This window comes from Chrysemys picta, chromosome 2, assembly GCF_011386835.1.
Source record: "Chrysemys picta bellii isolate R12L10 chromosome 2, ASM1138683v2, whole genome shotgun sequence".
Taxonomy (NCBI): domain Eukaryota; kingdom Metazoa; phylum Chordata; order Testudines; family Emydidae; genus Chrysemys; species Chrysemys picta.
In genome coordinates, this window is record NC_088792.1 from 205,231,361 (window position 1) to 205,245,654 (window position 14,294).

Consider the following 14,294-nt stretch of genomic DNA (forward strand, 5'->3'; position numbering starts at 1 on the left):
CTTTGAGACGCAGCCTTTTTGTCCTGGCTATCTCGCAACATAATGAATAAAACAGCAAAATTTAAAAAAAACCACCACAATATTTTTTCTTATTTATTTCAGTTTTGTAAATTAAACTTATCAATTAAAATGTGAAATTACAACCATCTGTCCAAAGGGCTAAATTCCCTTAAATCAAGTAAAACCAATACGTTCATTGTGTCTTGTGCTGTGAGCTGAGAGGGAATGGGGATTTTTCATTCTGCGAAAACTTCTGAAATTTTGAACTTTTTTGTTCCTCAGTGGAATGGGAAAAAAGCTGCACAATTTTGCATAGAATGGCCCTCCATCTGGCCAGGTGGGAAACTGCTCCCCCGCTCCCCAGGGACCCCTGCCTGATTTCCATTGGGAATTTTGTCAAAATTGGTATGTTCCCCTTGGAATATTTTGATGAATCAGCATTTTCCGATCTGTAATATCTATACAATTGCTACTCTATTGGGACTTGTGACAAAGGGGTTTCATTTAAGGCAGTGGTGCCCAACCTTATTACACAGGAGGGCCCCATAAACCTAAGAACAACCTTGTGGGGGGGTCAAACAGATGCTACATATTTTAATAAGGTTTAAAGTTACCTGTATTGACTTGTATTTTAAGTTCATCTTGTTTTGTCTGTATTCAGACAGGTGGTTTCTATGTATAGTATTGTCTATTTACCCACTTGTATAAACTAACATGATGACAAAATGCTAATGAATCAGCTGTTAGTATATTGTGTTGAACCAGGCCGTGGGCCTTATGAACTGCTCTGGTGGGCCATATATGGCCCGCAGGCCGGGCGCTCCTGATTTAAGGGGAATGTGGAGTACTACTACTGAGTAGCCTAATAAATATACCTTCTGGGGAGCGCAGTGAGAAGTGCCCTTTGCTACACCCATAGAATAGGTACATTCACCACTCCTTCCATGCTCCATGCCTACCTTGTTCCAGGCATAAGTGCTCAACCTGTGCTCTGAACCTAAAATATAGTGGTCTCCTGAGCTGGGTGCACTGAGGAGAGAGGGGTAAGTGTTTGCTCCCTGGGCATTCTTCTTCTCTCCCCAGTGCTACCATACAGGAAAGGTTATAACGTGACCTTGTAGTGCACTGAACTGTGTAAGTAAAACAGATAATTTTCTCTCCTGGGTGTCTGAGGCTGCAGGTATTAGTCAAGTCTCAATATTTTTGAGTTTTCTCTTTGTTAGAATGAAAGCATGTTTCACATTAATATTGAGTAGTTTTGCTGTTGCTGCATCGCTCAGCTCCTTTTGTTCTAAGGCGAGGAACAAGACAAGGCTGTTCTTTATTTCTCTACCTCTTAGTCATTGATGCTGAGCCTGGGACATGAAACAATAAAACAATTGGAGGAGCATTCAAAAGGTCCTCCTTTGGGCACTATCACAGGATTTGGTTGACCCCATTTGGTGGCTCAAAAAACAAGGGAAATTTTCAAAGCAGTGTATGGGCGGTGCATGTTCTGGATGCTCAGGTTTTATTAGGCATCCAGCCACTGGCACTTTCTGACTGCTGTATGCTCTCCAGGTGCTGTTGTTTCCTTATTTTCAGTTCTCCACCTGGTCCTAGGTCACTGCAGACACTTCAGTAATCGTCTCATGAGACACCTGTGGAATCCAGAGTCACATTATAAGGATTAAAGAAACAAACAAATAAAAATTGGAATAGATTTAAGCCCTCATACTTAAGGGGATAAGTCAACTCCGATCATTGGGGGTTAGTAATTTATTCCATTATGCTCACTGTGGAGTTTCTTGTGCCTCCATCTGAATAATCTGGCACTGGCCAATGTTGAGGCCAGGAGCAGTGCATTGATCCAATATGGCAATTCCTATGTTCCTAGGCATACACTTCCTGAATAATTTGGTGTTGGGTATGCATATCTATATGAAAATGATTTGTAGTTTGTAATCCTGTGGATCATGGCATTTTGATAGTGCTCAAGGCAAAAAGCCAGCTGATTGTCTGACATCAGTTGTGTTCCTGCCAATTCTCTGAAATGATTCAGGGGCAAGGATGCCAAGTGCAGTGGTGACCCTGACTGGTGCAGTGGAATGTGGTTGGCACTGCAGAAAAAAAGGGATCAAGATTTGGTGACCCCATTCAAGGGACCCACAACCCCCGAGTGCTGTGGAGCTGTCCTTTCTGTGCCACAGCAGCCAAGGGTTTATAGGGGTGCGAAAGAAGAAAGGGCAGCATGAGTGGATTTGCTGATCCATAGGTTTATTGGCCATGTTCCACTGTGGAAGGGAAGTGCATTTACTGAGGCCCTGTGGCAGTGTTGCCACACAGCAATCTGTGGGTGTGTGGGTGGATTCCTAGTCCCTGAAGAAAACCACTTGGGCTGTGTGCTGAGTTAAGTACACCTCTACCTCGATATAATGCTGTTTTCGGGAGCCAAAAAATCTACCGTGTTATCGGTGAAACCGCGTTATATCGAACTTGCTTTGATCCACTGGAGTGCGCAGCCCCGCCCCCCCGAGCACTGCTTTACTGCGTTATATCCGAATTCGTGTTATATTGGGGTAGAGGTGTATTTGATTCTTAATTCTTCTCTGTTATTCAGCCAAGTCATCCAGGATTTTTATGGCTCAAGCGTTAATGTGAAAAGCTCTGCCACATCCAGACTGCAATCCTTGCTACTAGGGACATATAGTTCTCTTTGTTGCTCCGTAACACCACTTTGGTACCAGCCACCCATTTCCTTAGCCTTCTTATGCTAACTTTTATTGATGGGCATGACCAAAGGCAAAGTCATTACAAACAAGAGTGGCAGGCTTCAAAACTGCCACCATCTGAATACTTAAGAGTAAGAAGTACATTTCAGTTTGGTATTAACTTAGTGTTCCAGGTGTAGATCTTATTCAAGGTCAAATTGGTGTATTTTGAACACTGTTCATTTCCTGATACTGCACAGTGTTTTACTGTGGGAACCTCTCTTGTTTTGGATAAGTGGGCAGCTGAGTAACCAGAGGAGAACAAATTAAAGACAGAAATTTGTGTTATTATGTAAAGGGCTAGACAATGATCAGAAAAACCATGTATGCTTGTTTAGGTTAACAGCAGGGTCTCTTTCTTCCTTGTTTTCTCATAGTTGTCACTTTTAATGTGGTGGGCACTAACTCTTGCAGCTGTAAAGCAGAAAGTGGGGGAAGGGGAAAAAAGAACAGGCAGCATTATTAAATAAATATATTCGTTTCTATGTAGGATCTTTGTCTACAAATGGGAAATAGACACAATCCCTGGTTAATTATTGTAGCAAATGAAATTCAGTCAACCAATCTAACTATCCCTCGCCCGTGCCGCTTCCTGCCGCCCCCATTGGCACGGGACGGCGAAACACAGCCAGTGGGGGCCCCGATCGGCCGAACCTGCCGCGTCAGCAGGTAAATAAACTGGCTCGACCTGCCAGGGTGCTTACCCTGGCGAGCCGCGTGCCAAACGTTGCCGACCCCTGAGTTAGATCAATGTCTTTCACAATCTAGACACAGTTGCATACTGGTTTACTTTTATGAAATACAGTCTCCTTTCTCCAGACGGTCTGTTATCTTATGGTGCCTTAGATGCTGTAGAGTAATATGACTGAAAAGTTACCCTTTTGCCTTTATTGGGCTCATCTAGTTCTGGGAGCATCCCCCTGCCCCAAAGACTGTAAACAATGCCATATTTCACTGATTATTTTTTTTTTGGCAGTGTGGGGGTGGGAGAGAGTCCTTGCACTCATCACACTGAGTAGCACAAGAACACTTTAACTTAGAAGGGAACATTCTAATGTAAAGCCGTGAAACTCATTTGGTTTTGATGGATTTATACTCAAGGAGGGCTTGACCTTGCCGACTACGGAGCAATTCCTAAACTCCTTCAACTCCCACCAAATTGTCAGTGGCCAAATGTATCTATAGTTTAACTTCATTGGCTTGAAGGATAACCAGAGATTAATTTGGCCTACTGAGAGTTGCGAGTGCTCAGCATCTTGCAGGATCAAACCCCGAGTCATTTGTTTTAGTCTGGACCCATAGGCTAAATGAAACTTTAGGTCTATTATTCTGTTTGTATCTTCCGAAAGACCCACCATGTGATCAACTGTCACAAGTTTCATTATCAGTGTAATTATGGATCTGAAGCCAGTGAAATGTTTGATTAGGAGGAATGTGGGGAGGGGGTAGAGGAGGAGGGCTGGAAGAGGTTCAGTTGAAAACTCTGCTTTGCTACAGTTTTTGAACTCAATCCGAATATGCCTTGAGGTTTTGGAATGAAATTTTCATAGAGCACCTCTCTTTAGTGCCTTACTTTTTCCTTGGCACAAATCCATGGATTTAAGCTGTGGATGGAGGTCATTGCGGGTAGTCTGTGTCGCATGTAATTGTAGCCAGTGTAATGAATGACCCTGGAGGTGACAGAAAGCTGATGAAGGCTGGCTGATATTGGGAAGCCTAGGTGATTGACAGCAAATACTGAATGTGAGAGACTTCTGATTGCTGGAAAATGATGTAAATGAGAAATATTAGTCTAATCCTCTCACCTCCTCCATTTAGACTCCATCTATATTTCTCAGGAAAAAAATAAAAGGAAGGGTATATTCTTCTTATGCTCATACCAGTAACTCAGGAGTAAAAGCGGAGTAAGTGAGAGGAGAAACAGGACCATATTCAGCACATGGCATGCAAAGATATCAATGAGAATGACAGAAATAAATTTTCAGTGTTACAGAAATACCCATCTGCTTCCAGTTAAAACATCTAATGAGAACAAGAAATCAGGACTATGCTTGATTCAGCATTTATAGTTTATAGCTCCTCTCCCTCCTGTGCTCTTTAATGTTTTGAATACAATACAATTGAAAACACACTGAGCACTATTCAGATTGTGTTTCAGAACATTAGGATTTTGCCACATTTTGAGCTGAAGTTAAGATTTAAACTGAATTAAAATCCTTCCTTCAGGCTTTTCATGGGAGTGTAATTACCATACAAAGACTCTTTGGTAAAATTGTAGTCCTATTTAGCTCTGCCCCAGAAAACCAAAACACAGCTATTAAAAGCTTTCTTCGTACGTGCTGTAGAAAATTAAGAAACTAATGAAAGAAGGTATATGTTATTGGAAATACAATTGGAATTATTTTTATTGAAATAATCATGAACGTAATTCTTTATAACGGGGAAAAATAATCCTTTCAGGACCAGCCTCAGAAATAGCCTCTCTGCTACAGCAGTAAAGACACGATTGCTTCTGGCACTTTTAATATGCCAGGCCAGATCTGGGAGCAGGGTCTTAGTTGTGGCCCGTCATTTTTAATCTTTAAACACAGCCTGGAACTCCAGAATTGTTTCTCTTTCCCAAAGTTACTTCTGATTTTAATGTCTGCAGGGGAAAGGGAGCATCTTGCAAATCTCAGCCTGATAAACACAAACAGTATTATCACAAACGGTATTATCACCTTGAAGTGAGTTTAGTTTGCTGGAGTATATTTTATAGAGAAAAGTTGGAAAACAGAAAAAGGGAACTAAGGGGCTTTAACAGTGACTTACCTTCTCTCTGTCAGATGTAGCTACTTTTTCAGTTTACTTCTTGCTGGAATGTAGTTTAACTCTCCAGCTGCATCAAAAATCTACCTCTTCCAGTCTTAACAAGAGTCCAGATCCTTCACCCTGTCTTTTTCCAAGGTCATAGGCATTCCCCAAGGGTCGATCTATTTTCCCCACTACTAGGGTACAACAGCAATACCCCTCAGAATCCAAAGGGGTGTTAAACCATCTAAACTCCAGCCTTAGGGCCCTCAGCCATGAAATAGCATCAGGTTAAGCCACCAAATCTCTGCCACTTTTCTTCCCCAATGCTCTTTTCTAACTCTGCCACAGCCCCTTAATTGTCCACTAAGGAGTTAGCTCTTTCTGGCCTTCATGTTCTCGCTAAAATAATACCTCCTCCTCTTGGTATCATATCCAGCCATCTGTCTGCATGTCCAGTCCCTCTCCCTAGGTTTTCCCAAGCCATTTCCCTAGCACTCCAAACTCTTTTCTAGTCTCTCAGTAAAAAAGCTCCTGGCAGATCCCAGTCCCACCTGGTCGCTTAGTTCTTATAAGAGCAGGGTGCTTATTTGTATATCTGCCCTTTCCCCAGCATCGTTCATTGTAGGATCCTATTATTCTCATTCTCAAATTCTCATACAATTTACATTGCCTCTGGGAATTATAAACCCCAAAATGCTTTGGTTCTGAACTGAACTGGCAATAGGGTCATGATACATGCCTTAAAGGGACAGCACACCTGTTACAAGGATAATTGTACATTAGTGCTATAACAACAGAGGTTAGATTTAGCCACCCACTCCCATACCAGCACTACTATGGTGACCCTTGGTTTTCTGTAGAGTTTAAGATTTCATTAGAAAAAAAATTATTAGCTATTAATTTGGAGACAGTAACTTTTCAAATATCAGTTGCTACACTGTTTTGCTGTGCATGGAGTTGGTCTCTGTCCCCCTCTAGTGGTTGGATTATGGTTAATGATCCTCTATTGCCTTCAAACTAACAATTATCCCTTTATTTCAAGCAGACAACTCGTCCAGGGGCCTTGTTCTGAGTGGAAGTAATAAAATAAATAAGTGGTGCATACTGCCCCCATTCATATCAATGTGCTGTTTTGAAGCAAGATGGTGACAACTTAAACCATTCTTTACAATTTCATCAGTATTTACAATTTCTTGGGCCCAGAATAGCCGGAGCTCACTGCATTCCAGCTAATACCTTCTCTCTTTCCAAACGTGCCATTCTACTACTATACCACAAACTGCAGAAGGTGGGAGGCAACATATGAAGAATCCTCCTTATGTTTTATAGGGCTGCAGAAGAGCAGAGAACCAGGGCCTAAAATTAAATCTTTATGGGGACATACAGGAGCTCGAATAAAGCTTAGAGATTCAAAGTTCATTGTCCAAGTCGGCTCTATGAGCTGTGGTCCAAGTGTAGTTTCTGCATCTGTGAATTCCAATTAAAGGTCACCTTCCGCAGAAATGGGGTACCAGTTATGTAAGTCTTCCATACCTAGGCACTTTAAATTTGCCTCCTGGATTTCATTTGTTTACACTGTGAAAATAGGTTTCAGTTTCCGCTCTTAAAAATAACTCTTTTATTCTTCAGTAATGATCCAGACATGACATGGAATGAAAGTGCTATTGCACTCTTACAATATCTGTAAGATAATGCAGAATTCATTTCATAAAGATAACTTATTCTCAACATATCTTTTCCATTTTCCAAACTCTGTAGGACAGGAGTTCTCACATTTCATTGCATCGTGACCCCCCCTTCTGACAACAAAGATTACTACATGACCCCAGGAGGGGGGACCAGAGCCCGAGTCCATCTGATTCCCACTGCCCCTGGGTGGGGGAGCCAAAGCCAAAGCCCGAGCCCCACTGCCCTGGGCGGGGAAGGGGTCAAAGCTGAAGCTCAAGGGCACCAGCCCCAGCAAGGGGGCCTGTAGCCTGAGCCCTACTGCCCGGGGCTGAATCCCTCAGGCTTTGGCCCCGGGCGGTGGGGCTCGGGCTTCAGCAACCCACTTTGGGGTCCTGACCCACAGTTTGAGAACTGCTGCTCTAGGACATACATGGGGAGGCAGACATTTGCTATGAAACCCCATATGATCACATATGTATCCAGCAATAACCATTGCTTTTTGTTTGAATCAGTCATCTTATTATATGATCGGTATTCATTTTTGTTTTTTAAGGTTTGTTTCCTGCTATTTTAAATCTGGCTAGCCATGCTCATATCAACACCAATGCCACCTGTGGTGAGAAGGGACCAGAGATGTTCTGCAAACTTGTGGAACATGTGCCGGGCCGACCTCTACGCAATGCACAATGCAGGGTGTGCGACCACAACAGTGCTAACCCCAAAGGCAAGTTTATGATCCTATGTCTTTTTGGTCCCTTTCCACACTTTCACAGGACTGTGTGTAAGGTACATGTCTGTATTGTTGTGGATGGAATTGACCTTTGTGCAGAGTGCCAGCATGAGGCCTATGTACCACTTAAGCCCTCAGGATAGGCCTAATAGTGACTTTCTGCACAGGGGTCAATTTCACCCTAGATGTGCTTTATGGATGATTGTTATGAGGAGAAAAATATTCAGCATGCAGCTTAAAAATACTAAGTAAGAAAAAAAATAAGATAATGACATTTATTCTTAAGAGACTTATTTTGTTATTTAAAAACAGAACAGCACCCTATCTCCAATGCTATAGATGGTACGAATAACTGGTGGCAAAGTCCCAGCATTCAGAATGGGAGGGAATACCATTGGGTCACCATCACCCTGGATCTAAGACAGGTGAGTAATACCAGATGTGTAAAAGAATGCATTTTCTATGTGACATAAGCCTAATCAAATGATTGCAGCTGTACTTGATAGTTTTTAGGTACCCAGACAATTAGCAATTAATTATGAATAGGTACTATACAATCATGACTGCATTTAGATAAGGTAAGATCTGATGGATCAGTCTATTTAATTTAAACAACCACGTTTTGTCAATCATTTGTTTAAAAGCATATTACTTTGACAATGATGCTGTTGGAAATTTTAGTCCTATCAGGTTGAAATGGCAATTAAATTTTCTGTTTACCAAAACATACTCTCCCTTGATGAGCATGGAATATTTTAATAAAGGGAGTAAATGTTTTGGTGTAAGATCCAGCCAAAAAGTGCTCGGAGGCTATTGTAAGATAACCGAGTGAAGTCTGCCTCCAGTTACAAGCAGCCTTTGATCTGCAGTAAGTACGATAATCGAGGTACTGGATTTTGGAGGAAGTAAGTAAGTTAGAGAGTGACTTTGGCTTTGAGAATAACTGAACATAAATCAATTATTGTTTAATAGTTCTCAGAACATAAACTTTTCAGTTAGTTTTAAATTATCTAACTTATGACAACTTTTTCATATTGTTTCTGTGTTTCAGCTTATTTTCATTAAATACAAAAATGTGGCAATACAATGTAATTGTTAACAACAAGAAGTTCAAAGTTATGGTTCTCAGAACAACTAAAACACACAAATACACACCTTTTTATGGATGAATTCTCAGGAATAGAAAATGATGCACACATGCGATGGGACTGAGTTAACACTGCCGTGAGAACTGTAGCTTTTGGATTAATTGACTCTGGTCTTACTTTGCAACCTTAATATTGCACTAACATAGCTTATGGCAGTTCCCCCCCCCACCCTTATTTATTTATTTATTTATTAGTAAAAAAAAAAATTGCCTACCCTTAACTTTAGCATTTAAATGGTCCCCAGTAAGCTCTGCTGCTGAAACCTAGGGTAAAAGAGGGCTGATTTCCCCTTTTCCTGCTGCTACTGGTATTGGCTCTGGGAGAGTCCACTGTGGAGTTTTCCCCCAAATTGTTCTGGGGCCTAGGGCTTATACCCCTGATTAATGAGCAATGGTTCTGTGCCCATCCAACCAAACACACAGAACCCAAGGAAATCACAGGAGACCAGGTCTGTCTGTGGTGAAGATAGTTCCTTGGCACTGTCTCGGTGGCTCCCTTACAATGCAGCTTGGAGTCATGCTACCAGGTTACCCCCCACCTCTCCTAGGTCTGAGGCTACATGAAACTTTTACCAGCTTGTCCTGGGGTTTGATGCATGACAGGTCTCCACAAAAGTGGTGACAAAACCAATTTTGAGGAACGGTTGGTTATTTTTAAGAAAGGTGCTTCTGAGAGTATGTGTAAAATGTATCAGTCTTCAATGAACCTTTTCATTGCCCAACATAAGTTTTTTTGAAAATCAGGGCTCACGGATCTTTAACCACCACAAGGTGGGTTGATAACACTAGAACACATCTAAAATCATGGAGAAATTCTGCTCATTGACAGAATGCAGATTTGTGAATTACAGTTGGTAACAAAGTTTTGCCAGGACTCTCTGGACTATTACGCAATGCAGTTTTGAAAGTTAAAATGGAAGCTTTGTCTGAGATGCCTTAAAAAGAAGCAAGGGCTGAACTAGTATTTAGTTTTCTGTTTAATTAGGAAGCAGCACTACGTTGTGGAAACATAATCACAGAATATCTTTTGTCAGCTACAGAGTATTTAGATGGGAATTTCTTGTTGTTTGCACAGTGTGCATTGTGTTTGGTTTGTAAATGAACAAACAGGAAGGAAGTAGCAGAAGGGGGTCTTAGCTTTTTGTCCTCCCATAATACTCTGCCAAATGGCTCTCCCATAATATTTGTACTCTGAAAACAGACCAGCTGACCTGACCTCTAACTCCTTTATTCTCCCTGGTCTATGCACTATTGATGGTGCCTCAAATACATATCTTTTCTCTTCTGACACATGCTCAGATTTGTTAATTTGGTTTGAAAAGTTTCTCCTCTGAGAAGCCTTTCCTCTGTGTTTCATTAGAGCACTTGAAAGAGAAAAGACATTTAGGGCTATGTAACTTGAATGTAAATTACTACTCCACAAGGAAGGATTCTGGTTAATAAAGATTGCTTGGGGTCAATGAGTTATTAGAGAATTGATTTGTTAATGTTAATACTAAGCAATGTAATGTGAATGTTAATATTGAGCAAGTCAGTGCACGTAAAGGGTAACAAAGGAAACTTAATGCATGCATGAATAGTTTTAAGGATTTTGGGTAAATGTTTATTTCTAAAGGTTGATTGTGAATGGATTAGAAATATTCCTCTAGCAGTATTTTGCATTTTCTATTTTAATGTACATTTCAAAGAATCAATGTCTGTAACTGTGTACATTGCTCTCTGTGGTTGGTATCAATACTGTCAGTTACTTCCTTTAGATTCCAAGATTTGTGCCATATATCTCCCATCTCTTAAATTAGTTACAGTTTATTTTTGTTTACAAAACTTAAGTGTTTTATGATGTGAATAATTGTTATTTATCATCCATTCTGAATGGATGCTAAATGAAACACTGATTGAGATTGCTAGCTATGTACTTTGCACAGTATTGTAATCCAACTGTCATAGAGTTGATGAAGTCTATTGTGTGTGTATAGCAGGGGTAGGCAACCTATGGCACGCGTGCCGAAGGCAGCAAGTGAGCTGATTTTCAGTGGCACTCACACTGCCCAGGTCCTGGCCACCGGTCCAGGGGGCTCTGCATTTTAATTTAATTTTTAATGTAGCTTCTTAAACATTTAAAAAAACCCATTTACTTTACATTCAACAATAGTTTAATTGTATATTTATAGACTTATAGAAAGAGACCTTCTAAAAACATTAAAATGTATTAGTGGCACGCAAAACCTTAAATTAGAATGAATAAATGAAGACTCGGCATTTCACTTCTGAAAGGTTGCCGACCCCTGGTGTATAGCCTAGTATACAGACCCTGCCTCAATCCTGGGGCAGATCCTTTCAGCGGATGTAATAGTGATCACTCCACTGAGGTCAATTGACACCAGCTGAGGATTTGCTGCCATGTGTTCACTGGGTTCTACTGGCTGGAGGTCCCAGGAAGCAGAAATAAAAATCAACTATGTTCTAGCTTGCACCTAGGTTTTTGTAGTCCAGACACAGCTGGGCAGAACAGCAGCGTGACAGATGCTAGTTAAAAGAAGAGTGCTGGCTAATAAGATGGTTACATTGTTCATTAGGTCTTTGCCTTTTTGGAATCTCTTTTTTACGTGCAGACAAAGTTGAGCATTTTGTAGGGCTAGCGAAGCGGGTACTTTATGAAATTTCAGTACACAACATGGATCATAAAACTAGGTACACAGTATTGTGGCATATTTCTCAGCCTGTCAGGACCCAGATGTATAATGCTTTATATGTCTATAGATATATACATATGCATGGCTAGGATTCAAGGTTGTGGAAGAAGATTGAACAGTGAGGTACAGACGCTCCCTGAGTTATGTAAACCCGACATACACAGATCTGAGCTTTGGAAAAAGTTCCGTAAGCTAGAAATAGGAGGGGGTTTTTTTTGGTTTGTTTTTTGCGTAATGGTTCGAGATACGTTTCCGACTTACGCAAAATTCAAGTTACACAAGGTGTTCCGGAACGGATCGCTTGCGTAAGTCGGGGAGCGTCTGTACTGCATTGGTATATAAAATATTGGGATTTGATTCATGGTCTCTTGCTCTCTGTTTTGGCAGTACTATAGAAGCCAAATGCTGAGCCTCAAATTAAGGGAGGAGCAGCACCTTTATGCTCAACAGTAACTGCTTTGGCTAATTTTTTAGAAATAATTAATAGCTGTTGTTGTTATTATTAAATGCCACCAATGTGTTTTGCATTGCTGAGTTGAGGTTATGTGTGTATTGTGCACTGTTCAATGAGAAACCATTTTCTCATTATTACTATTTATTATGGCTGAGATTTTCAAAGCTGTTTAAGGGTATTAGGTGCCTTTGAAAATCCCAGTTCATCATTATTACATTGTAATACACAGGTTCCTGTCAGCGATGGGGGGCCCCCATTGTGCTGGGTGCAGGGCAAACACAAAAGGGAGTTCCTGCTGCAAAGAGCTATTCCTGAATTTGAAAGTAAATCCCATTATTCTAATATGGTGTTGGATAACAGGATGTCAAAATATCTAAGCTTCTGATAAACGAATTACTCATAAATATTTAATATATTCTAAATTACTATGTAGAAGTTAGCATACCATTAATTTGTGGTTTCTGCTATTGATAAATAAAATATATTATAATAATACCTACAATTTGTATAGGGATTTCATCTTGAAATCTCTGTTCAACACGTGATTTCTGAAAGGCCAGATCCCTAGCTGACATAAATTGTCAATGCTCCATTGACTTCAACAGAGCGATGCCAATTTACATCAGCTGAAGATCTGTCTCAGAATCTTTATGTTGCTTTAAAACTGGTGGACTCTTAACATATGTGTGGTGTTCACCCATATTATTTAGAACATTTTGTTGATTGAAATCAACTGAAGGATCAATATCGTAAAACAAAGCTAGTTCAGGAATTTAGAATAGCTTTTTGATTGAGATTACAACATGCTCTAATGTCACTTTAACTTCTCTGAATAAAAACCAGAACGCACTTCTTCATGGGTTTCTGAGTTTCTTATAGGAGCCTGCAACAATCATAGTTTCTGAAACAAATATTGAAGTGTACAGGCTGATGCTAGGAATATCTCCCAGCACTTTCTGCTTATTAAAAGTTTGCACAAATTTAGTTTAGATTTTTTTGCAAGTCAAATCTGAATCTTAAGCATAACAGACTTCTCTGGTAACAAGGTTTGATTGTACTTACAACACTGAGCAGAGTGGGTTTTGCCATCCATTAAAAAGGCATAGCATAGTTGCCCTTTGTATATGTTTTAACCACAAGCCTTGTCAAGCCATTGTGAAAAAGTACTATTCTCTTTTCTAAATTGCCTTTTTTGGAGTTTCAAGGTACATGTTTCTGTGCTCTTACCCTGAAGGGAAGATTTAAAGTAACTTATTAAGACTAGCAGGAACCAGTCTGAAAAAACGAGTATATTCTCCAGGGCTCATTTATTGTGCAGTCTTGTGCATTATGTGGTAGGCATCACACTACTGTGGTTTTAGCAGGATATGCAAAAGGACAATTAATGAGATCCTGAAATTCAGTAGTGTCCTATCCCTAATATTCACTTTTTGGGAGTGAGATAGCACAATATTGTGAAGTTTGGATTAGGATGTGGATTTGAACTTTCCAACTGGTCCCAGTTTATATAACCAAAAAAACGCTCCTGAAATTTGGGGACATCAGAATTGCCTAGGTTGGATTCACCTTTTATACTAGTCTTTCATTTCTGGTCAGTGGAGCTCAAGAACTTTTGGTTACAAAAGAGATGGGGTTTTGTGGCCTCTTTTTACAGTAGTCTCCATTTATGCAAATCAAAAAACTATTGCACCATTGGGAGTTCCTATGCAAGAGAGGCCTGGGGCTAAACTTGCAGAGATAGGAACAGGTCAGGATTTTAGAGCAATGGCAAAAATCTCTGGAGGAAGTTTAAATAACATCTGCTATATTGGCTATTGCCAGTCCAATTAGTTTCTCACTCTCTTGAGCTGTGGAATGTGCAAAATTGCCTGAGGATTAGGTGGGAAAAGTTGACTTTTTAGTTTAAAAATGGCAATAATTCTGCTTAAAGAATGAAAATACACCTCATCCAACTGAATCTGTGTTTAGGGAAACAAATACCAACAGTTGCTGGCAATTTTGGAGAATTGCTAAAACAGAATTAAGTGATAAGGTCTTTATGGCTTTGTGCATCTACAGG

At 40.4% G+C, this 14,294-nt stretch overlaps 1 protein-coding gene across 1 annotated transcript in view; it reads left to right on the forward strand.

Moving 5' to 3' along the window:
* Positions 1-14,294, forward strand: part of LAMA1 (laminin subunit alpha 1) — a 145,775-nt gene that overhangs the window by 25,039 nt on the left and 106,442 nt on the right. The window contains exons 2-3 of the mRNA XM_005303098.5: positions 7,765-7,935; positions 8,254-8,366. Coding sequence (XP_005303155.2) covers positions 7,765-7,935; positions 8,254-8,366 — 284 coding nt within the window. The remainder of the gene's footprint in view (positions 1-7,764; positions 7,936-8,253; positions 8,367-14,294) is intronic.